This window comes from Diadema setosum, chromosome 12, assembly GCF_964275005.1.
Source record: "Diadema setosum chromosome 12, eeDiaSeto1, whole genome shotgun sequence".
Lineage (NCBI taxonomy): Eukaryota > Metazoa > Echinodermata > Echinoidea > Diadematoida > Diadematidae > Diadema > Diadema setosum.
Window position 1 is genome coordinate 38,936,694 of NC_092696.1, and position 27,229 is coordinate 38,963,922.

Consider the following 27,229-nt stretch of genomic DNA (forward strand, 5'->3'; position numbering starts at 1 on the left):
CGTCACGATCCAGTCTGCTCCACGTCAGCGTAAACGTCTGGCTAAAAACTGGGCAATAACACTCCAATTTCCATCAAACTATCTCCAGTCTTTATGCCGATCTCGTGGGATAGATTGTGGAACCTGTCCAGTGTTGTTTGCCTGCGACGTTACCCTCCTGCCAAATATTTACTCAGTATATCTCAACAAATATTCCGTCCACGATGAAAAGCTCGGTGATTGTGTGCCTGTTCCTGACGCTGCTGATCGCCGTAACTATGGCGAAGCCAGCAGACAAGAGCCGTGTGAAGGAAGAGGCTAAATTGAGCGACGAGGAACACTACGGGCAAGACGAGCACAACCCAGACTATGATCATGATGCATTCCTGGGCCATGAAGAAGCGAAGACTTTCGACAATCTCAGCCCGGAAGAAAGCATGGAAAGACTCGGGTAAGCAAACGTCTTCTTTCGCTTTCAAAGTAACCATAGCTATGCCCGATGATCATTGAAGAGTTTAGCCTAGGGTCATGTCGCCACAAATAAATCAAATTTTACGTTAGGCCTAACATATTATTAGAGTCAACTAGATCTAGTCTAGACCCCTAACGTTATAGAGTCTACTACGCAACGGCGTAAAATATCCGTACTGAGGAGTGGGGGGGGGGGGGGGGGGGATGGTCACCATCACCACGATTACAAGCCCATAACCCGGACCGGCGCAGCCTTGGGGGGGGGGGGGGGGGGGGGGAGGGAAGCTTGGTGAACCCCCCCCCCCCACACACACACACACACTTTACAGGGATCGGATGTCCCACTCTTTTGCATGGAATAAGTTATAGTGGGAGGAAGTGCCCACTCTTTTGCATGGAATAAGTTATAGTGGGAGGAAAGTGGCAGCAAAAATATGAAGACGTTTTGTTCTTGTTGCTGTTTTTTTTTGCTTGTCAGATGACTTTCGGCGGAAAATGAGAACTTAAAGTATGAAAACATTTTCTTTTGTTTATGAAATATCTGTGAGAGGGAGCGGAACGACCGAACGGGGGAGGGTGTGTATCCCTCTCCCACCCGAGGAAGATTTTGCATTTTCAGACCTGAAATTCAGCGATCTGGTGCACAATTTTGGTGAAATTTTGTTTTCTTTTCTTTAAAAAACAATAAGAAAATGAAATATTCACAATATATTATTGAATGACTAAATCGTGGTATTTCAGCTCTTGCTCCGCCTGTGCGACATCACTGTGAGGCCTACTAAATAATGGGGCCTATCACCGGCGTAGACTGGATTTGATCTTAGGAGGAGCGGTTATGTGCCACGGAGGAGCGAAGCAGCGTGGGGGGGGGGGAGGGTATGGTAGGGGAGGTTTCCCCCTCCCACGATGAAATCTCTTGCATTAATAATTTAGACATTTTACAGTCCCAAAACTGCCGTTTGTAGCTATATTTTCGCTTTGGAAACTAAGGAGGGCCGCACCGGGCGCAACTGCTGTCAATCACTGGCAGCAACATCAGGAGAATGGCATAGCAATTAATTGCGAGCGAACGGAGCGAGCGAGCTAGAAATTTTTGACATTTTACAGTCTAAAAACTGCCGTTTGTAGCTATATTTTTGGCTTTGGAATTAAGGGGGGCCGCACCGGGCGCAACTGCTGTCAATCACTGGCAGCAACATCAGGAGAATGACATACATGTCGTGGTTAATGCGAGCGAGCGGAGCGGGCGAGCATGAAAATTTTGACATTTTACAGTCCAAAGACTGCCGTTTGTGGCTGTATTTTTTCGCTTTGGAAATTAAGGGGGGGGGGGGGGAGGGCACACCGGGCGCAACTCCTGGCAATTACTGGCAGCAACATCAGGAAAAGGCATAACGATTAAATGCGAGCGAGCGAAGTGAGCTTGAAAATGTTGATATTTACAGTCTAAAAAACTGTCCTTTGTGGCTGTATTTTTTTGCTTTGGAATTTAGGGGTTCGCACCGGGCGTTTACTGGCAGTTGGCAATTTACTGGCATTTACTGGCAGCAACATCATGAGAATGGCATAATGAATAAATGCGAGGGACGAAGCGAGTAAGTTTGAAAATTTGACATTTTACAGTCTAAAAAACTGTCGTTTGTGGCTGTAATTTTTCGCTTTGGAAATTAAGGGGCGCTCCGGGCGAAAACTACTGGCAATTACTGGCAGCAGCATCAGGAGGATGGCATAATGGTTAAATGCGAGAGAGCAAAGCGATCGAGCTTCAAAATTTTGACATTTTGCAGTCCCAAAACAGCGGCTGTAGTTATATTTTTCGCTTTGGAAATTAAGGGGGGGGGGGGGGCGCACCAGGCAAAAACTGCTGGCAATTACTGGCAGCAACACAAGGAAAATGGAATAATGATTAGTAATGCGAGCGAGCGAAGCGAGACTGCTTCAAAATTTTGACATTTTACAGTCCAAAACTGCCGTTTGTAGCTATATTTTTCGCTTTGGCAATTAAGGGGGGGCGCACCGAGCGCAACTGCTGTCAATCACTGGCAGCAACATCAGGAGAATGGCATAGCGGTTTAATGCGAGCGAGCGGAGCGAGCGAGCTTTAAAATTTTGACATTTACACTCCAAAAACTGCCGTTTGTAGCTATATTTTTCGCTTTTGTTTGTCCCACTTTTATGGGGGAACCACCCCCCCCCCCCCCCATCGACGCCTCTTCATAATATGAGGGTGCTCCACACTCTTTGATAAATTAGGGAAATATTCGTCAATATCAAAAGTGTACAAAGTTTATCGAAAGGGATCCTGTATAGCAGAGCATTTGCATGTTTATGATTGCAATACAACGATCTGGTGCATAATTCTGGCGATATTTGGACAATATTTTCCATTAAGAAAGTTCGAGATTTGTCCTCATCTCGGGAATGTGCTTGGGGGATAAATGATTTGTCTGCCTAAACACATCTGTATAGGGGCGGGGCAAATGCCCCTCCCCCCCCCCCCCAATAGATTCGACGCCCCTGATCTTCCCTGGGTATGCCCATAGATGTATCCTGACTGAGTCATCAGTCACTGTCGTTTCTCAATATTGATTCAGGAAATGGAGGGGTTCAATTATGGCGATATTTTTGTTATTGTTTGTTTGTTTGTTTTTGTACATATTTGCAGATGGTCCCAGTTACTCGCGTCATAGGATGTTTACAACTTTGTACATGTAGGCCTATACTATTAGACGTTGTCAACGTCTGAGCCATACCTCGCAGTGTATGTCGATGTTACTTTCTTCGCGAGCGAGCGAAGCGAGCGAGCGCCTCAGAAAATTGTGTATAACATTTTCCTACAAGATAGCATATATTGTTCAGCTCTGTTACCTGTCTGAAGGCCGGCGTACAAACGTCATGCAATATGCCAAAATTGATACATATCACATTTCTGCTTCCTCCATTTTTTCAAAAAATTCAGGGGGGATGATTGTACAGGCCATCCCCCCCTCCATTTCAGGGGGGGATATATCCCCCCATCCCCCCCGAGATTTACGCCCATGCTACTACGACCTCAACATGGCACTTGCAATACAGCAGTAGCCTAGGCGTAGGCCTACTGGTAGTTTCTGTATACACTGTAGAATCTGCATGTACCGATAATACTTTTTCGCGTGTTCGCTACATTATAGTCTAGACAATAGTAATTGTACTACACTACACTAGGCTACGATTTGACGATGCCAGGCGATGCCAACACACAACTTGCAAAGAACTCTCGTGGGGCTGATAAACTTACTGTGAATCAGTGTGATAGGGAACATTGCCATGATTGCCGTATAAGGTATACGTCGGTATACACAACTAGGTCTAGGCCTATACATTACTAATGCCCAACACAGTCAAGACTCAAGCTCAAGCAGACAAAGTAAATAATTTTAGGGCAAGTCCAAGATAATGTCCCCTCAGATGCTCAAAATTCATCTTGATTTTATCAAAAAGTTATTGATATCATCTTGTAGCCAAAGAGTTTAAATCATATGTTTCCAGCAAAGAAAATATTGAATTATGCAAATTTATGCAAGAAATATGGCCTTGATTTGCATAAATCAAAAACAACCTTACGTATGGGACAAATTATAAATATTCATCTAAAATCAGTTGAATTTGTCCTTGACCTAGTTCCTTTATGGACATGACCCCTGTATGAGTTAGTATAATCTGCAATTGGTAAGACAAGGTCAGCACATTAATTATGCAAATATGCACTTTCCCAGAACATAGTGTCCATACGTAAGGATTTGAGTATGTTTTTAAGTTTTTCTGAAGATTTGTAACATTGACCAATCATACTTTAGAAGTTCTAATTTATTCATTTCAACTCCAGAATAGCAAAACTAAATGAGGAAATTTAATTAGTCCTTCATCTTATAACTAATTAAAGTTTGCTTACGTATGGGACAAATGCCTTACGTATGGGACATTACATGCAAAGTGAATGGAAAACCGCCTTTTGACATGGATGCTATATGTCCTTACATTTGTTTGGTTAATGGTTATCTTTGCACCCACTCTGAAGAATATGTCTATATATCTGCCTCTCCTACTCAGATGACCTCAGGAGAGTGTAAGAACAGCATTTATTGAGTCATTCTATGATTAAGAAAGGAAAATAAAGAATATTCATTTATACTTGTATTTCTTATTTTCATTACAGGCTGTGCAGCTGGTCTTGAATTAACATTCCCCGTTAACATTTTGATATTGGACATTTTCTTAATTCAGTTTCATTTTCAACTTTACCTCTCTACAAAATGACTTTGTCCAAGAATGGGATTCTCTGAGTGTCATTTTAGGTGCAGTACACTGTTCAGCATGTACCACAGGTTGTACAGCCTCAAAAGCGAATTCAAAACAATTGTGCTTATGGCGCGCATCAATGACAACATTATAGGTCTTACTGAAAAGAAAAATCACTTAAGGTGTGAGCAGGTAACTTTGTCATTACTTGAGTTGATAGCAAAGGAAAACCCTATGAGAGTACACTTGTACTTTTTATTTTGATATGATTGTTAATATTTCAACTGTTCACCCTCAGAATATGTCATGACTTATCAAGGTCATGAATCATGATTCTGAAAATCCTGTAAAATGAAGACTATAGTTTACATTTGCTATAAACCACAATATCAATACTGGTTCTGTGGTTGGAGTGCTAAAACACAAATTACACAAACAAATAGGAAATTCAATTTTCTTTTCTATTTTGTGTTTGAAGAGACAGATGTGCTCTGAGACACCTTCATCAACTCATACTTACTTGTACCCCACATCTACACAATTATCAACATACACTGCAATCTGGTAGTGTATGATCAAATGAGGTTATTAGAATTTATTCAAAATTGTAATTTGCAGATCAGTGAGTTACTTAAGTGTTTCAAATCTAGATTTGAATGTGCAAATGATAATCTTTCCTGTATCACTACACAAGCATGTATGTATGTACAAAGTAGCACAAATTTTGTCGTCTTTGGTTTCATAGACACGAAGCCAAGCATTTGAAAAAAAAAAAAACAGAAACAGCATTGGTACATACATTCTTCTATCTCCTTAAAATCTAAAAACTTTCATTAAAATTTGATTGAGTTTGCAGTTCAGCTGAAATTCACATGGCAAAACATGATGATTACAGAGCAAAATGAAGTACTCTTGTTGTTGTGTTTTGTGCTGCATTTCAAACAATTATAAAGCTTTATAAAAACTTAGACAACTTGCAAGGTAAGCCTAGAGCTACTGAAAGTACCCACTTCAAACTGTATCTGCAAATACATTGTACATGACATTTGATTCTAAAGTGAAATTATCAAGACTACAAATTAGTTATTGTACATGTACATGTATGCTATATCAAGGTCACAAGCTAGAATTTGCTCATTTTTTTTTTCATTTGATGAAAAAATATTGACTAGAGTAATTACAAATGGGCTAGAAATAGAGTGTCAGTATACTATATCTGCATGTGTAGACATCATGAGGACAGTGTTAATGCATGACGGAATCCAAACTAAGACATTTAATTGTAAATTGGTAATTACTTTTATTTGTTTTATTTTAGCTTTGCTGGGTACCTGAACCGGGAAATTACCCACTTAGAAGTCTATTTCATTTGTTACATGTTGTAGCATGATTTGTGGAACTGAATATGACACTATGGGGAAATTTAAAGTCATTCCCATGAATGCATTTGTGCACTAAAGACAAATGTCCCATACGTAAGTTGAGCCATGTCCCATACGTAAGGTGTACTTTCGTTAATTAAACCAACTTCATGAAAATATGCTTTATTCTTTTGCAGTGAAACTTTGCTGAAAGATACTTCAGTATTGTACCTTTCTTCACTTCCAAACAGAACTTGATCAGTAAGGTACTTTCAGAGAATTTTCAGTTCAAACTTTATTTGAAAAATCCAGTTTTTCTCTGGTTCCCATACGTAAGTTGGCATATTTTTCTTAATAAAATGAATCAACCCAAGGTCAAATGACACCAAACTTAAACACAATATTCTTCTCAAGGATACCAGTCCTCCTGATGATAAACAATAAAATCCAAGTGCTCCTTCATTACTTTTCAGAGGTTTGAAATCTCTGAATGTCCCATACGTAAGGTGCGCGATATCTTGGACTTGCCCTTATATAGACCTATATGGCTACATGTATGTAAAACTAATAAAAGGCATTGCGCATTGCATGCATATCACATGTCAATGCAGCGCAGCACCACCTCTGCTGGGTCTGATAAATAAGGCTCTGGACAATATAGTTCTGTGAGTGTGACTTATGGCTACTGTATTGGATGCAGAGATTCAGAAAGGAAGAGCTTGGGCCTGTCTGTAGCTGCACCACAATGTTGGTTAATGCTTGCAGCTACAACAGGAACTTGTGTTAACAATCATGTCTGTAGTATCAGCTTTTGAGATACTCTGCAAGCTGCGTAGAGCTGCTTAATACTATACACAACCCTGTTGCTGTACAGAAGTTGCCATGCTACTGGCGTCTGGTCGGGCTATGCTCCACGATGTTCTTTGCCATTTTAATCTTATTAATGAGCTAACTTTTGTGGCCATGGCTGTAAATAATGAAAATCTTGCCATGAATATTGCCAGACTTCATGTGTAGAAATCTATACAAAAACACTTAAAAATGTTCAGCAGAATTAGGCAGCTACTGATGTGAACTGCTTTTTTTCCCCTTGCCCTTTCTTGTCGCTCTGACTGAAGGAGAGAACTTCAAAACAAATTGCACCCTCCTAATGGAAATAGATAGATTCGTCCCACAAATTAGAGTATTCAGAATCAAAGCCAGCAGTCTGTGACATGTCTGCTGTCCTTTATCAAAAGTGGTAGGCTAGGAATTTGTTTGGTGGAAATAAACTAGTCTAGTTGTGATATTGTGACTGATGCACTTGAGGGGGAAAAAAAAATAAACTACTGTAATACGGACCTGCTTGATGGAAACCCATGGATTGCCCTAATATTTGCTGTTAATGATTGAAACTGTAATGACATATAGATTGCTTATTCTTAAAGAAATAACACTGCATGCAGCATGTATTTGTAGATAGGTACATGTTGGGTTGATATTTAAGGGTATGGTGCCCTTTAGTACTCATGAACAATTGATCGAGGAGTGCAGGACAGAATTTCCAGTATTTGAATGTTGGACATTGTCCTTCATAGATTTGTGTGTCTTACATGGTACTATGATACTAAAGTACACTGTATAATTGAGTACACTTCAAATGTTTATGACAATTCAGCAGAATCATGAGTCTTTATATATATATTGTTTATCAAAAAGTGACAAATATTGTTTTGCAGAAAATTGTGGAAAAGATTGACAAAGACAAGGATGGCTTTGTGACGGAAGAGGAGCTGAAGGAATGGATCATTCATCAGCAGGTAACACTATCTTCTTTTCTCTGAAACTTTATTCCAAAGAGAAAGGTTTTTAGTTGTGATACAGACAAGCTATGGAGCTAATGTTCAGATGCTAAAAGAAAACAAAATAATTTCATCTAGTATGGGTGGGTAAAAGTACAGCTTTTGGAAATTCTATAATGAAATAAACTGGAAGACAGAGCATTGATGTCTTTGTGGTTCTGAAGCCAGATTTCTTCTTTCAATTCTATCCCTTTGTCTTAAAGCTGTTAAATATGTTACATAGGGCCTACATATACTAAGGGAGGTCAAAAGTTTGTGTGTAGCTTCTTCTTCTTTTTTGTTTTTTGTTTTTTAAACCAGTCCAAGCAAGAAATGAATATATCATATATTTATGTGAAAATAAAAAAAAAAAATATTATGTCACAATAACTGACTGGGAGGCAGAATGATAAAGTTGTTAAAAATAATATTCATGTAGGGTAAGGTTTCAAATCAATGCAGGGGTGTTGATGTTAACAGATTGAGATGAATAATATTAAGAGTTTTAGTAAGCCAGTAGTACTTTGATACTTGTCAATTGAAACTGTAGTGAAAAAGTTTTGGAGTCTTACATTGTACATGACTATATATTTTAATTGAAATGTACAAATTTATGCAAGCCTTTTAATTCTACTAATATCCCGTAGAAGCATGCACCACACTGACATGGGTCTTTACATGGAGGTCAATACGAGTAGACATCAGCGTTAAGCAAAAAGTGCATTTAAAAGTAACTTTGTCCTCTATTAATGCTTTTTTTTTTTTTTGGCCAACTTTTGTAGGTTTATTTTTTATAAAGGGAATGACTTTTGTCATTGTTAAAATTTGAGATCCATTTTCATGCTGTATTGCATAGCCCTCATAATTATGAGCTAATTCATGCTAAATTTGCAGCAAATGAAGTAAAAGGCTAGAGTTAAAGGACAAGTTCACCTTCATTAACATAAGGATTGAGAGAATGTAGCAATATTAGTAGAACACATCAGTGAAAGTTTGAGGAAAATCGGACAATCCGTTCAAAAGTTATGAATTTTTCAAGTTTTTGTGCAGTCACCGCTGGATGAGAAGACTACTGCAGTGTATGATGTCACATGCGTACAACAATATAACGAAAATATAAAGAGAATTTCACAAAATTTAATCTTTTGAAAAAAGTACACATTCCCTTGACTCGTTACTGACATGTTATGGGTAATATTATTCCCATTGCCTTTAGCAAGAGGCAAGTCAAGTGCTCTTTTAGTACTATGCAAAAAAAGTGAAAATATGTTGAATTTCTTTACATTTTCTTTAAATACTGTTGTACTCATATGACATCACAAGCCTTAGTAGTCTCCTCATCCAGTGGTTCCAACACAAAACTTTTAAAGATTCATAACTTCAGCATCGATTGTCCAATTTTCCTCAAACTTTCACTGATGTGTTCTACTAATATTGCTGCATTCTCTCAACCCTTATGTTTATGAAGGTGAACTTGTCCTTTAATATTTGATTACATTGCATTTAAAATACACCATTTCTTCTTTCGAAAGGAATTCTCCAAGGTGTCAAAAAGACAGAACCTGCCTCCTTGACTGAGAGATGATCTAAGCAACTTTCCAACTTTCCAACTTTCCAAATTTTATGCCACAATGTGGATAAAAGGTGTATTGTTTCACTTAAAAAGTGTATTATACAATATGGTGCCATCATAATTTGTGCAATGAAAGTGGGAGAGTGATCTTATTCCTGAGTTTATTGTACACTCACTGAGATATTTAGAATCAGACAGGTCTGTGTGGGGAGATGTAAGGAAATAATTAGTCATCAAGAAAGTTTTTTTTTTTTTTCCTTGTCATTGTCATCCCTGACTGAAGTAGACTGTTACCTGTTTCTGATTAATGTTCTAGCCAAATGCTCTTTCCAGTGGAAATAATTTGAATGGAAGAACTTACTGTACATTTGTCCCTAATAGATGCATGGAATTACTCCTTTAAGCTTAAATTAAAACTGATTGTAAATAGGAAGATTTAGAACATACTGAATTTTTAGTTCAGTATTCAATTATTTTTCAATTAATTGATACTTGATTGATTCTTGATTAAACATGATGATCTACAGCTGCACAGAATTTTCCTCCAAATTGACCAGCTTGGTTTGTCAACCAGCTGGAATATGTTTTATTCTTTCTATTCTTTGCTCTTTGACCCTCACCGCATGCTGAGCTTTGAGAAGCATTTAAACATGAAATGCATTAATGTATACTTGTAGGTCATAGTTAATCCTCTGACATGTCTAATTTACCATAGCTCTTGCATTTCACCATGTATTCACACCAATTCACATCAGTATGCTTGGTTTGTTTACCCTCAGTATAAAAGGGCTCGCTTTCACCGTCCTTTATGATAAAGTTTGTGTTACTTGTCCCCTGGGATGAATTCCTGCATGGCAGCTATTTTTACGTACAGTACAGTCATTTTGTCTATCGAGTTTACTTGTCCATACTCTCAGATTTGATGTTAAATTTATTGTGACTTCAGTGACAGTGTTTAAGTGCCACAAAAAAGAAAGGGAAAACACTTTGCTCTTTTCTTGTTTTAAAACTATTGCAAAATGAGGGGGGGGGGGGGACTCAAGCAGGTAATCTCAGCTAAATTCAGTTGATATTATGAGGGTACATTTCTGTCAAATCTCTGCGGCTCTTGTTGGGAAGGTACAGTGTACAATGTTGATTTTTGTGCAAGAGTGAAGCAACTTCATAGGCAGCTGTGTGTAGTCTGTCCTTAAACTTAAAGTAAAGTGGCTGAAACAGGCAATTGCACATACATGGCAGTGGGCAATACTCACCAAGCAGGCAGTATTTCTACGTTATTCTGCATAATTGCTGTGCTTTCTATTATGAGGTCCTTCATAAACCCAGTTCTGTGCCCTAAACATTGAAATAAAAACATGGAATCAAATGGCTGAATGGTTCAGATTTATTTTCAGGCATTTTCCAAAAGAATTGTGAATTCTTAAGAGGAAAAATGCAGGCTTAAAACCAAAGACTTTTTTTTTTTTTTGATTTGGGGGGGGGGGGTGGCAGACATGAAAAGTAATGTTCCAGGTTTGTTATTGTTTGCCTTCTCTCATTCTTGTATTATTGTTGTTGTTTTGCAAACAGAGCCGATATATTTACGACGATGTTGACAGGCAGTGGAAGGGCCACAATATTGACGGGAACCAGAAAATATCTTGGGACGAATATAATCAGACTACATACAGCGGCCTATCTGGTGAGATTTCTAGGTTTAGTAATAAAAAGGTTTTGCTTTGCATCTGCTAATGCCATACATTGAAGGTGAAATTTTGTATTGGTGAGCCCTGTATAGTAGGAACCATTCAAAGTACGATGTAACATGAAATTATTGATTGTTTCAGGCCTCAGGTAACCCACCTGATAAATTAGGTATTCATGTGATTAAAAAAATCTGTAACGCTCTTGACTCAAGAATGAAAAGTGATAGTCTGAACATTATTCCTGTCAACAAACCTGATCATGAGATTAAAACACCATGTCACAAAGTGGTAAAGATCAAATTCATAGATATTATCAAAACATTTTATTAGTTTGTGTTTTGTTTTCATTTTTGCATACTACAGCATTAACATTGCTGGCTGACCAATGCTAAATATTGCCTTAGACTGATGCCATACTAACATTTATCACAACTTGATACCAGAGTGTACACACTCACCATGCTAATATGGCTTGCATGCAGCTCACCTCACCTCCCATAACACTAAAGCCTGTCACATCAAAACATGTCCCAATCATCTGTGAAGGTGACTTTAATATGGATGTGGAATAATCAGTTCAGGAAGCAGTGAAAGGAACCAAAGTTGCTTGTCACCGTTTACCAGAATAAAATGTGTGCATAAAAAAAAATTAGGGTCGCTGAATAGTTGTTCCTTGCATTTTAGGAAGATGTTTTGATTGTTAAATTTCATAGTCGTACTTACTGATAGTATGTTTGATAGTGTAAGGTGAAGCATTTTACGTCAAATAGAACTTTGGTTCCGAGATACATGCTTTAGAATTGATTACAAAGCATCTTAAGCTGCCAAGTTTGACACCTAATGGTGCCAAGCTAGAGTGAATGGCGTCCCCCAATGAATTATGTCCCGCCCCTTACAGCGGCAGGCAATTGACAGGGATGTGGTAGAGCGCTGGAATGTGGTCAACAGCCAGAAAGACGACAAGATTGGATGGAGCGAGTACATGCGAGGAACGTACGGCGCAGACGAGCAAGAATTAGGTCAGGACATAGTGTTGTATGGCTGGAATATTTTCATCTTCAGTGAACCCGACTCCTGCTATACTGAGCACGTTTATCACAAAATCTTACAATGAAGTGAAAGTTTCAGACCCAAATGTACTGTATCATCTAGATGCCTTTCTTTGTATTATTTGTTCAACTTTATTAAACAAAGTTTTGATTATCTATACAAAAGACAACTACTGGTCCCAAGGACTGTGTTGTTACAGGAGTCACCTGTATGTAGGTAACTCTTATTCACTAATGCACTTGAATCTCCTGCATCCTACTTACTCAAATAAGATCACATCGTACTATTAAAAACTTGTAAGGCAGGTGATTAAGCAGCTTGGAATGAATAAGGACAACAAACATTGCACAAGAAAAGTAATCAAGGCTAGAAAACCTATATCAAACTTATCTCATATTAAATTTTCTTTTAAGATTATGTTTGTAATCAAAAAGATTCATGTAGGAAAAATAATGAATCCTATAAGCAAATGCAAGAAATTGGAGAAAAAAAAAATTGTAAACCAATTTTCTATTTTTCAGGGTAATTAGGCTGCTGACCCAAGCAATTTTATGGGTTTCTACTAGATACTTATATCATGTAATAATGCAGCTAATCCAGTGTATTATCAAAAGACTGCACTCCTCGACCTACGGTGTAAAACCAAAATATCTCTGCCAGCTAGACATTTGTATTAACCTATTGAGGACGGACTGATTTTGCCCGAGTATACTCGGGACTCGTCCTCGACAGGTTAAATGACACATTCTATGATTATTATTTTTACTAGTAATATTCTGTTATCATGACGCTAATAAGATACGGTATCATTTATGAACAGTTTTTGTTCTGGTAAGTGTAGACCCCCACCCCCCCCCCCCACACACACACACACACACAAGTACAGACTGTTCAATAGTAACACTACATGTACATGTATGTGCATGCTGTTTCAATGTTTATGCTGTTTTGTACATCATTTACATGTACATATGTTCAAATCTCGTAAGCTGAGAATGATAGAGGTGTTAAGTTACCTCTAAAGCCATAGGCCTGAATTCATGAAGGTGGTACAATTGAAATAATGGTTTAAACCATGGATAATTTGTATGGAGAGCCAAGTCGCATGGCCTATTTCGTTACAAAATCAGTCATTTCGTTGACGAAATGAAATGATCATTTCGTTAATGAAATAGGCCATGCGACACTTGGGCTCCATACAAATTATCCATGGTTTAAACCATTGTTTCAATTGTACCACCTTTGTGAATTCAGGCCATAGTGTTTGAGGTACTGTAACACCCTTCTCATTCTCAGCCAATGATCTCATGAGTTCACCCGTTTGGAGGATGAGTCCCGAGTATACTCGGGCATGTGTCTATGGGAAATGCGTGTTGTAGCACAATCAGTCTGTCCTCAAGAGGTGAAGGGAGAGGAGACATCCTCTCTGAGACATTCTCTCGGAGACATCTTCTCTGAAGATTTCTGTCCAAGTTTCAGTTTATCTTTGCAGAATTTCTCTTTGAGCATCATTTACAGTAAATAATCATTACAGCAACGCTGCATGCTGACACTGGTCTGATGGTCCCTGACCAGTAAAAGTCACTGTGAGACCAGTACCTTTTTCTGAAATTTACCAGTAAGAAATGGAAAAAACTGAGTACCTACTGGTCTGACCTATCTGTCAGACCAGAAATTGAAATGGATTAGTGTGCAGCCCGGCATTACAGTTAAAATACTTTACATTTCACTTCTTTTTTGTCCCCGCCGAACGAGTTCGAGCAGGGGACTATGAAACGGGCTCCGTACGTGTGTGTGTCCATCTGTCCGTCCGTCCGTCTGTCTGTCTGTCTGTGCGTCCGTGTGTGATCAAAATGTTCAATTTGCTACTTCTCTGTCATTTGGAAATGAGCCAATTTTGATTCTGTTTGCTTTATATGATAGCACTACATGGGAGCTTTGAAACTTCTACACAGAATTTCAGTTGTGACCTTTGACCTTGACCTTTGACCTATATTGTACATTTTGCTTCAAAATGCTACTCCTTCGCCATTTTAACCCGATTTTGATTCCGTTTGCTTTATGTGATGGCACTAGGTGAGGGCTTCAAAACTTCTACACAGAATTTTGACCTTTGACTTCTTTGACCTTTGACCTTGATTTTTGACCTATATTGTACAATTGGCTACAAAATGCTACTCCTTCGCCATTTCTAATCCGATTTCGATTCCGTTTGCTTTATGTGATGGCACTAGGTGAGGGCTTCAAAACTTCTACACAGAATTTTGACCTTTGACTTCTTTGACCTTTGACCTTGATTTTTGACCTATATTGTACATTTTGCGACAAAATGCTACTCCTTCGCCATTTCTAACCCAATTTCATTTCCGTTTGCTTTATGTGATGGCACTACAGTCTGTAGGTGAGGGCTTCAAAACTTCTACACAAAATTTTGACCCGGACTTCTTTGACCTTTGACCTCAATTTTTGACCTATATTGTACATTGGCTACAAAATGCTCCTCCTTTGCCATTTCTAACCCAATTTCGATTCCGTTTTCTTTATGTGATAGCACTAGGTGAGGGCTTCAAAACTTCTACACAGAATTTTGGCCTTTGACTTCTTTGACCTTTGACTTTGATTTTTGACCTATATTGTACACTTGTACATTGGCTACAAAATGCTACTCCTTCGCCATTTCTATCAAAACCCGATTTCGATTCCGTTTGCTTTTTGTGATGGCACTAGGTGAGGGCTTCAAAACTTCTACACAGAATTTTGACCTTTGACTTCTTTGACCTTTGACCTTGATTTTTTACCGATATTATACATTTTGCTACTAAATGCTACTTCCGGCGGGGACACATTTTACGCACCGCGTAATTTCTACTTTTCCTTGTTTGAAATTGGTATGATCAATACGACAATGTGTAGTTGAAGTTTACATGAAATCTGACATACAATATGAAGTTTTTGAATTTTCAAATTTCAATTTTTATGAAATCAGCAGTCTTGCGATGGGTCCCATGTCATGTTAGGCCAATGTGAATAAGTTTATGGCATGAGAATGGTATTCCAGGCCTCCCAATCCCTCTCCTCACACACAAACCTCCCCCTCTTTACCACAATCCTCTCCCTTTTCTTATCACAGACTCCTCTCCTTTTCCTTACCACACACAAATCCCTTGTCCTCTCATGTCACAAGCAAGCCCCCCCCCCCCCCACTTTTCACACATGAACACTGTCCACAAGACAAATACAGAGAAGCATAGAGGTGGAGTTTGACTAGAAGGCTTCTGCCTCAAAGAGATTGATTCCTACACAGTTTGTGTTATATAATGTCACTGATATTACCGTCATTTTCCCATCCTGTCCTACAGAGGATGAGCTGACCAAGATGAAGGAGGATGACCATATGGACTTTCGCACCATGATCCGTCGGGACAAGAAGCGATGGAAGGTCGCTGACCTTGATCATGATGGTGAGCTGACGTACGAGGAGTTTGTCGGTTTCCTGCATCCTGAAGAAAAGCCACACATGAGAGAAATTGTTGTCGAGGAAACGATGGAAGACATCGACAAAGATGGAGATGGTTTTGTCAACATCGAGGAATACATCGGTGAGGACAGACTCCCTCTGTTTTAATACAACTTGTATATCATTTATTACATGTATTACATGTTTATAAGAAAAACAAACACACACACACTCTGATGGCTCTGTCAGTGCCTTTTACTGTGACAAAATAATTCAATTGCCAGTATGTTTAAAATCTGACCAACAACAATCAAAAATATGAACACTTGTAAGCAGTATTCAGAAAAGCATTCAGAGAAAACACACAAACAACTTCATGACACTTTTGGACTTCCCCTATTCCATTTCTTTTTTCATGTCCAATTCATAGCACAATGTCATACAATATAATGAGTACCTGTAAAACTAATTTCCACCTGCAAGAAAGGCTTGACATCCTCATAGCATAGGCACATTTTAGTCTTTAGCCTGTTAAGAATTAGGTTAAAATCTGCACAAAACTTCACTACATATTTACATGGCTGACTACTGGAGTCACTGTGGCATTGTCAAAGTAACTGTTTGTGTTTAGTTATAGAAAGAGATAAAGTATATTGAGGTGTGAATTTTCATCCAATTGTCTTCCTCTACAAATGAAATTTGTATGATCGCAAATGCTGATCTGTAATTCAACACACATGACATGCTGGAAAAAAAAAAAAAAAAAACCCAGGAACCTCAGCACTTGAACCTGTTATCTAATGCTTTGTGGACAGCGACACAACCACCAGTCTTAAAGATAATAAAAAGTTTTGGTACCTCAAAAGTGTCCTTGAATTTCCTTGTCTTTAAGTTTGTGTTTCAGGTTAAAGTACCTTTCATATAACTAACACTGTGAGACTTACTCGCCCCAAAGTGCTCTCATGTCTTAGTAATCATGCAATTAACTGCGATCAGCAGCCCCATACGCATAGCGACCAGCAGTCCCATACGCATAGCGTAATCGGGCTTCGCATTGTAGCATTCAGGATCATGACAGATTTAGTATCGCAGGGTAAATGTCAACTTAAAATCCCATAAATTCTTCAATTTGGAGACTTACCAATTAAGTTGAAGTATTGAAAACAGGCTTCGGGCAATGTTTGGTTCTGCCTACACACATTTTGTATAGTCCCTTTCTGTTCGAATTGATGACTGAATGTGACTCGGTCGACAGGACCTTAGGAGAGCTACATACAGTACACTGAATACTACAGCCAGTGCATGCGAACACATCACATGCACACAAATTTCAAATCCATGAACGGATAAGATGTTTGTGTGCGCATGCGCTGGCCATGGTATCCAGTGTATGTAGCTCTCCCAAGGTCCTCTCGACCGAGTCACATTCAGTCATCAATTCGAACAGAAAGGGACTATTGGCAGAACCAAACGTTGATCGAAGCCTGTTTTCAATACTTCAACTTAATTGGTAAGTCTTCAAATCGAAGAAATTTTTGGATTTTAAGTTGACATTTACCCGCGATACTTAATTCTGTCATGATCCTGAATGCTACAATGTGAAGCCCCATTACGCTATTTTTCGACGCCCCCTCACTGGTCATACGAGACTGCTGGTCGCAGTTAGCTATGATTGACGCTGTCAACTCCTTAGCTATGCGTACAATGGGCTGCACGCTGCTGGTCGCAGTCAGTGGTTTCGTACAATATTTATCGACGCTGTATATCGACGCTGTACAGCGTCGGCTCTGGTACGAAACCATTATTGCATGATTACTAAGACATGAGAGCACTTTGGGGCGAGTAATTCTCACAGACAACGTACTTTAACCTGAAACACAAACCAAGACAAGGAAATTCAGGGAAGCTTTTGGGGTACCGAAACTTTTTATTATCTTTAACCCTAACTTACCAGGGCCCCGTTGCAAGAAAGTTGCAATCAATTGCAAATAATTGCTAATTTTGAAACAACCATTCTGATTGGCTCAGGGTCTGCCCTATTAAGAAGACATGCATGCAACAATGATTTTGATTGGCCAGTGACAATCAGTTGCAAGTTGCGTTTAAACGCAAAGTTTCTAGCAACGGGGCCTGGGCTATTTAGCGAGCTTGAAATCCTGGGGGGGGGGGGGCATTATGGCCCCCCCTTCCGATCTCAGCCGTTGATCGCGCGATCTATCAACGGCTGAGATCTGAAGGGGGGGGGGGGGGCCATTATGGCATTATGGCATTATGGCATTATGACATTATGGCATTACGCAAAATTTTGCGTGAACATAAAGCCGGATATAATCTACAAGACTGTCGAGTTAAATTAAAAAAAAAATTGCATTTTCTATTTTAGATTAATTAATTATGCAAATATATGCCATAAACCTAATTTTCGTCTGTAATTGGCTCATAAAAGCTTATGGAATGCTGATTTTTGGTGTAAATATTCCTAGTGGCATTCCAAACATTTGTGCGTAAAAAAAGAAATCACTATCAAAATTAATTTCTTATGTTTTTTATTGTTTTATCAATTTTTTATGTATTTCTTTGTTTATTCGAATTTTTGTTTTTGTTGTTTTTTCAGCAGAATTTGTCATACACATTTTTTGAAGCATAATTATACTAAAATAAATTGATTTCAGCCATTAAAATTAAAAATGTGAATCTTTGTATGAATTAATTGAAAAAACACAATTTGTATTGACTTTGTACACAAAATCACGTTTTCGAGCAATTTTGGGGTTGACAAAAATTTTTTGAAGGGGGTGGCTTCGGAACGGTATGCCTGGGTGTGACAAATTTGGTCTCAAAAGTTGCGCGAGACTTGAAAGTAAAAAGTCAGCGAGTGGCGCGGTCAAAAAATTTTGCGCGCCGGAATGGTCGCGGAATTCGTTGAGGGGGGGGGGGGGGCCCATTATGGCCCCCCCCCCCCCCCCCCCAGGTAAGTTAGGGTTAACTTGGTTGCCGGCAGTGACAAGATGAATTTTGAACAAATACCCGAGCTCTGAAATTCTGACATTATGTTAAGTCGTCCAAGGTGGGCAAGGCGTTATTGAAAGCAAGAGAATATTATCTTGCTTTCACTATTTTTTTTTGTTGGATTATTTTTAATCATCTTTGTCCAAGCTGTGATCTCACAGAAGCCGTGTTTTTATTCCTCCTTCTTACATGGCAGGTGACATGTGGCCCAAGAGTGAACGTGAGAAAGATGGCGCCGTCGAACCAGACTGGGTGGTCAGTGAAAGGGAACAGTTCTTTGCATTCCGGGACAAAGATGGTGACCGTAAGATGGACAAAGAGGAGATTGGTCAGTGGATTCTACCAGAAGATTATGACCATTCAGAGGCTGAAGCTAAGCACCTTATATATGAATCAGACACAGACAAGGTGAGATCTGAGTTGCCCACTTCTAAAGTCTGACACTAGGGCCCTGTTTCATAAAGCTGTTCTTAAAGTTACGAATGACTGAAAAACAACTGGTGATCAATTTTTGTGTTCTGAATCATGAAAATTCTGATAAGTATAGCACATCAGAAGTGATCGCCAGTCGTTTGTAAGTTGTTCATAAATTTAAGAACAGCTTTATGAAACAACCCCCTGGGCTCTGTTTTATGAAGAGTTTACCCATCGAGGACAGGTCCCGACTATACTCTGGCAAGCGTCTTTGCGAAATGCATGTTGTAGCAAAATCAAACCATCCTCAACAGGTTAAAATTGATTATAAAGTTGATTTCTATCATAAGTCTATGGCAGGCTGTGTGTTAAGGGAATTTAAAATCGATTATATGTTTTGATAAAACAGGGCCCTGGGATACAAACACCTCAATAGTCCACTTTATACTGAATGATGTCTCAGCCAGAATTGTTTGGAAATCTGCTGTGCAGTGATCCAATGTGTGTGGTGCACTGTCCTGCCAGAGAAGCTAATATTGTTGAATTGCATAAAATAACCTTACTCTATAGATGCATACAATGTGTTTACATTACCAGAACCACATACCGACTACTTTTGATATCAGGGTTTTGTTTTTGTTTTTGTTTTTGTTTTGTTTTTTGGTTTGTTTTTGTTTTTGTTTTGTTTTTTTCCAAATGGTGAAAAGTGTGAAGCTTGAATTTCTTACGATAGAGTTTTAAAATGAAATGATGTATAACTCAACTGAAATGGACTTCCCTAACCTACTTGAATACTAGAAAGAAAGCACACACTCTGGAAAAGAGTGAACTGAGAAAAAGAGGCTCTGAAGTATAAGGTCTATTCAAGCGCTTAATTTTTACAAAGCCGTGTTAGCTGTGCAATGAAAGGGACAAAACACAGGATGTAAACCACCGGACCAACAACAATGAAGGGATATCAGATTAAGCTGAAATCAAGCATACACTTCAATCAACACAAGGGCCCGAATTCACAAAGGTGGTACAAATGAAACCATGGTTTAAACCATGGACAAAAAACCATAGAGCGCCAAGTTTTGCATGGAATATTTCATTACAAAATCGGTCATTTCGTTGATGAAATGATTATTTTGCAATGAAATAACAACATTTTGTAACTAAATGAACATTTCGTCCACGAAATGATAATTTCGTTAACGAAGCGGTCATTTTGTCGATGAAATGACCAATTCCGTAACGAAATATGTGTGGCGCTCCGACAAAATGAGTCATAAGTCGCACGGGGACTTTTCCCGTAATGAGCCGAAAATGAAGGGGAAGCACTGCTCGGGTCGAAATTTTTTTATAACGGATTTTGATTCCTTGACATTTTATCTATTTGTACAGAAAATTTCAGCGTGTAAAAATGAAGACAAGTGTCCCAAATCACAGTTTTTCTGCGACAATTTTTTTCGGTTTCATTTTTTTCGAATGCTCACCTTTGCGTTGCGTTTCGCACCTATTGTTCTTGCCCGAGTGAAACTCCGCCTCCGTTGCTAGGGCGTATGCTAATGAAGCATTGCTCTTGACCCCATTGAAGTCAAAACAGAGCATGGTGCGCGCGGCGGCGTCGGTGGCGGCGAGGGCTTAATTACGTAATAACAGTGAGCTGACCAAGGCTATTGATTGCATGACTAGCGAGTTGCGTTTGATACATGCACCACATTTCATGAAGTGGTGATTGATGTGACGCACAAATGGCGCTGAAAAAAAAAATAATAATTCCAGCAAATGATCACGCAAAATTTATGATACTTTATCAATGAGCTAATACATGATCACATATCGAACTTGAAACCTCTATATGTGTGTGTGTACTTTTACAACTTTTATTGGCCTCATTAATGAATTCATTCAAATAATCATAACTTTCTTTCCCTGGTATGTGACTTGCTGTTTAAAGTTCATCTTTGGAGAGATAGCATGGCCTAAGTTGTCAATTATTCTCGTCTTTATAAATTCGACAATTCGTATGATAATTAAAGCCAAATGTATGTAATGCGTAATTTTATTTCCCCGATTAATAAAACTTATTGCCCTATTTTCTTATGATGGTTTGGGCCGCGACGGCATGGAGAGAAATCGGACGACAAACATTATCAATGCCCAAATAGCTCGTGTTCCCTTTGGAGGATATTCTGATTCTTGTCATTATTTTGTGTATTTTTTAGAAGTAGGACCTATTTGCAGTGAGAAAGTGACAGAAAGCTGTGTCGCTACTCAAAAGTGTGTTTCTTCATTTTTTCTAAAATCAGAATGTGTATAATGATAGCTGTTTGTCGTGTCTTACGTGTAGCTGACATGTGAGAGGTCAAGTCTGCAAAGAATTTGGCTAACAGCTTTGCGAAGTAGCGCTAATTGCCTATTGAATTGTGTATTCTGAGGAATTCCGAATGAAAGGACTCGGACGACACTGTTCACGCCTTGTATCTGAGTAAACCCCGCATCAACGAAGCCTTGAACAGTGAAAGGTAAACTTCCTGCTATCAAGGGGTGGATAATCACGCAACCAGTATTCTTTTTTTTTTTTTCGCCATTGATAGCAGAATTAGTGACGTAATGGAGCGACAGTGTTGGAGGATCGTCATTATGTCTGCTAATTTGTAAAAGATTTTTTCAGTCCCCTTTTGTGTTCAGAGCCACAGCCAGGGAAGCTAACTTACTTTATCTCCTACAAGCTATCGTTACTATCTTAAAACGTGAATTTTATGAAAGGTTAAAAGTGATCCCGGAATCAGTTCTTCTGCGTGACACAAGGCTTTTATTATTAGCATACCAAGTATGAATCGTTTACCTGTATAGAAAGGGCGGGAATACACACTTATCGCAATCATTCGGATTTGAGAGTGATACACTCTACTTTTTTTCTTCATCTTTCCCCCGACAAAGACCATGGTAATTCAAAACAAACAAACAAACAAACAAACAAGCAGTTGCATTATGTCAGAACGTACAGAATTATTGTGGTTCATGTATAGATCATCTCTTGATGTATAGTAGTCATTTTGTTGTCGTTTTTATAGCGTGTCCTAATAAATGCCTTTAGCGAAAACCCAACACAACTTTTATCAAGGAGGGAAGGGAACTTAAATTTAAATATAACATAGTTTATAGAAATCAGACATGTAAATGAGGCAATCATATACATCCGCATGGCCGATTGTAATCTCTTACTTTGACTATTAAACATGATCGCCTGCATTTACGTGCTTTTTCTAATTTCTTGAACTTTGCCTCATTTTCTCTCTTTTTTTTTTTAAAGAATTGCTCGCAACATTTAAAAATCGTAACACAGTCCGCTTTCCCACAATATGATGTTCCATTTGATTCGTCACTTATTGTTGGTCGGGTGACGCCAAATGTTGGAAACTCGAGCGATGATACATGGCATTTTGTTTGTTGGTTTTCGTCTCATCGCTCAAAAGAATTTTGACTACGATTACAGAGGTATCATCTACGAGACTTATCTGATGGTTTTTAATACAGAAATGATCATCAATCAGCAAAGATTAGTCAACAAGTCATGAATTCACTTTACCCATCATGTCTAATCGAACTACGACATTGTTGAGGTAACCACGCATTTTTATTCTCATAGTTCAAACTAATTCTTGGCATAATCCAAACAAATAATTCTTTATATAATTTCTCAAAATACTCAAAAGATGGCCATAGTCAAAACTTTCTACAAGGATTGCATACGGCAATCTTTATTGGCCTAAACAAGTTTTCTAGAGCTATCAGTTCCCCCTTTGACGATGATTTCGTTTGCGTTTCGAACTTGTACCAAACTACTTTCAAAACAGCTACCTTCATAGTTCGATTAATGAACCAGTCTTTTGAATTCATAACCAACATTCGTAATCGTAACCATACAGTACCATAATACTGTCAATAACAGTTGGAAAATGTAAATGCTATAATAATAGCGTGAAATAAATGAGTAACTATTATCTTCATACATTCTAATTCCTAAGTGATGTCGCTACGATAATGACACATGGTTTGACTACTGCTTCAAGCAAATAAAAGTAAAAAGGAATGGGATATTCTTCTAATGATAATACCATCCCGTACAATGGATTCTACTGTATTTGGTAACATTTGGTTTCGTTTCTGTGCGCTTTACGTACGGAAAATAAAAGGCAGATTGATTCCATTAACATAATAACACACAACGCATTCAAAATGTTTTTTGAAATACACCGTGTTCAATGTAATGTTATAGTATACTGTTTGAAACTTTGATTTTGCGAGTCCTTTTTAAAGTTATAACCAGTGTTATTACATTATCAAGCAAAAATTAAAGTATATAGGGATTCGGATTTGCTCAGAAGACTAAAAATGCTTTATATGGCGATCGTTCGCAACAGAGACAATCCGCTTCAATAGTGTAATTCTGTATTCATAAATTGGAAGAGAAACGTAAAGAAGTCAACTTTTTAACTTCATTTAGCTTTCTCACCAATTGAACTTGATTTGATCTGCCATGCATGATATCGCTGAGTGTTCTATTAATTCTATCAAATTATTTGTTTGGCATGCTTGTTTTTTATGCGGACTATTACAGGTAGGTATATAATTCATTGAAGTTCATAATATTTGTACATATAAGTCGTGTTTAGTTGTTTTGTATTTTCATTTTTATGATAATATCACGTGTGTATCTGATTCTGACCATGAAAATATGGCGACTGTTTAAATGCGGAGTATGTACTGGAAAACTAGTGTCTCCTGTCAGTATAGACAAACTAATTTCTAGTCTATCCCCGCTTGAAATGGAAATGAAAAGTTCAACTTTCAGCAGATTTCAACCGTTTTGTATAGTGCCTGATACATATAATGGACACAATTCTTTAGCGCATAAGCAATCACACAACTTTCGGGAATAACACGTACTGTGTGTCTTAATGATTGCATCTCATGGAAAAAAAAAAAAAAAAACTCGTCTCCTTGCCTGAATTTTAGCTGCTTCCTTTTCAAGCTTGAGGGAAAGAAATAGCTGAACATCAATCGCAATCATAAGGAGAGGCACATCCTTAAAAATAAACACAGGAGTACTGAGACACACTACTAAATAAAAACGGGCCTTTTATCACTATTGACAACGCATGACATTGAAATGTTTGTTTGTTTGTTTGTTTGTTTGTTTGTGTGGGTTTTTTTGTGGGGGGATTCAATTGATTATTCTGAAGGTTCGTTAATCACACAATGAAATGTGGTTCGCTATTAGCTTAGGTTCGTTAAAAAAACAACAACAAACAAACACACACACATTAAATGCGGTTCCCTTTCCGGTGTTTTCTTTAGACGAAAGTAATCAAGCAATTGTAGTAAGGTTTGTGAATACAAAACGAAATGAGTAAGGCCTCCGTAAAGTATTAATTCAAAATATCTGTCAGTATAATTATCTATACTCAACTTCACAAATGCAGAAAGATTGTAACTGTAAATGTGAGGGAAAACAAATAAGCTTAAGCTACAAGTTAACGCTTCTTTATATGCTATGGTATTACAAAAGTGACCGAGAATAAGAAGTATATTCATGATACAGTCATAATTATAAACCCAACGTGAAGCTGTCAGGCCTACATCAACCTTTGCTTCTGATACGTATAATAGTATGTGCAGCATTGACAAGCTTGATAAGCGATAATTACTGTGGACGCAACGCCTATAAAGGAAATGTGCCTAATATGGCGGGAATTCAGAATGTTACGGAGGTATACAGCTGCAGCAGAACAGACGCGAAAGCAGTTTTTGATGTTCTGCAACATTACGACCATGTGCGTAATTTGAGGGTTTTTAGTACACGCAAAGAATACGATCTCAAAAGACGACTATCGTTAATTAACTTCATTTTGAACCCCCGCCTACAATGGGTTCTCAGGTTCTATCTAGGTATTGGTACTTGCTAAACGCATCCTCTTTAGTTTCCATTGACAACAACTACATGGGAGGAGAATGGAAGCGATCAACGCCCTCGCTAAAAGACGCTTCTCGTAAGACGCATTGTGTGCCCGCCTACAATAGGTTCTCAGGTTCGATTTAGGTATTGGTACTTGCTAAACGCATCCTCTATAGTTTCCATTGACAACAACATGGGAGGAGAATGGAAGCGATCAACGGCTCTCGCTATAGATGCTTTTCGTAATACGCATTGCCTGCCTTTTTTCTTTCTACTGTTTCCTATTGTTTGCGAGTTAAAAACTTGCGGCAAACTACACCGCAGCCGACACACAACGCGTACCGACTCATTCATGCGGCGGCAGCGGCACGGACACAAACGCACCGAAGTTTACATTCGGACTACCGTATTGGTCAGAATCGTTAATGATAGATCTGTCCTGCGATTGGTTAATTATCTTACACACCCAAGCTATCGCCTTATACGGTTGTTCGTGCGATGGAGCGTAAACGCCGTCGCTAAGCAGGACTGTTGTATTGTTTCGTCCCGTGAAAGAAACAGGTTGTGAGCTTGAACATAACCTGAACTTTGAGAGCGATTTTCTCCGTTATTTAGAAAATGGACTGACATCATAAGCGTAGTTAATATTCGTTTTTATGATCTATAGGGATGTCGAAATGAGTTGTATTACATATCAGTGTAAAGCTTAGAGTCTGTAGAATTCACTTATAGGCATAACTACGATTTCATTTTTTGCGACTTTTGACTCATTCCGACGGAGCGCCACACATATTCTGTGCGACACTTGGCACTTCATGGTTTTTGTCCATGGTTTAAACCATGGTTTCATTTGTACCACCTTTGTGAATTCGGGCCATTCTGTCTATGATTAATGCCAACTTTCAAAGTAGTAGAGTTATCCTTTCAAAAGTTATTAGACTTGAAAGTGAAGATTGTGTAAAGGATTTCAAGAAATGAAAAGGGGACTCTAAGACATACCTGATCATTTTCTTCTCTCCCTAAAAAGGGTTGTAGAAACACTGCTGAAATTACACTTTTCCATTCATGATATGATCCCAAACTAAAGAATGATATAGAAGATGGATAGCTTTTTGAGAAAATATGAAAAACTCAAGATTGACTCTGTTGACCCATTTCACCTTTTTTGAGTCCTCACCTAAAGTCAAGGGATGTGACTTTTTGTTCGTTTTGTGATGCACAATTTGTAGTGCTCATTTATCAGCTTTAGTTTCAGCTATGCAGTTTTATTTCAATTGGGTCAGAAAGGTTAAGGAAAATGTACATTTATAGAATTGTAGAGTTTAGTTAAAAGCCAAAATATCATTTTAGGAAAAGAGTACAAATGAATAGCGAGAAATGATCAGAATGGTGAAGCTAAAGGTTAAAGGTTAAGGTAAAAAAAATCACTATACTTTGGTCATTCAGGCACATGGTTGTGGAGGAAAGGTTAAATGAGAGTGGTTAAGTTTCAATCAAATCTAAATTAAGATGTCATTTCTTGGCTGTATAGTTCTGGCAGAAATTACAATAAAAGTTGATGTAATGAGATAAGATTTGGTAGGAAATGTGACTTTTTGTCTATTGATGTGGGGTTAAAAATCAATCTGTGGCACATAGTCAAGATTACTGAACAGCATCAAAATTTAAAGGTCATGTATACACATACATTGTACACTGTAGGACATACTAGTGAGAGAGGAAGTGATTGCATGAGAAGCTGATGCTTTCTGCTTGACTATACAGCATGCAATTTGTCCTTTCTAGTGTTTTGTTTTTCCTTTTTAGAAAATGCAAGCCAAAGTCAACAAACCATTTCTTTTGTCGTTCTATGTTGTATGCTAACATACTTTTCTTGGTCTTTTTTTCTTCTTATCTCCATTCTGTCTGACTCATCACAGGATGGCCAGCTAACCAAGGCTGAAATTCTTGCCAAGTATGACCTCTTTGTTGGCAGCCAAGCAACAGACTTTGGAGAAGCTCTGACAAGACATGACGAGTTTTAGACGCCATTTATTGCCTTTGAAGATAGACAAACATTCTATGCAGTAGACTGATTGGAATGATCCACCACAGCAGCAGAGTGTGATTGTCATCGTCATCATCATCATCATCATCATCGTCATTATTGTTACATCTCAAGATACTCGATGTCCAGCTGTTTTTT

At 38.4% G+C, this 27,229-nt stretch overlaps 1 protein-coding gene across 1 annotated transcript; it reads left to right on the top strand.

Moving 5' to 3' along the window:
- On the top strand, window positions 1-27,229 carry LOC140235562 (calumenin-like). Its single transcript, XM_072315568.1, is given in 6 exon segments — window positions 1-440; window positions 7,808-7,888; window positions 12,066-12,186; window positions 15,577-15,816; window positions 18,880-19,091; window positions 26,964-27,229. Coding segments are annotated over 6 exon segments (996 nt in total). The 5' UTR covers window positions 1-203; the 3' UTR covers window positions 27,069-27,229.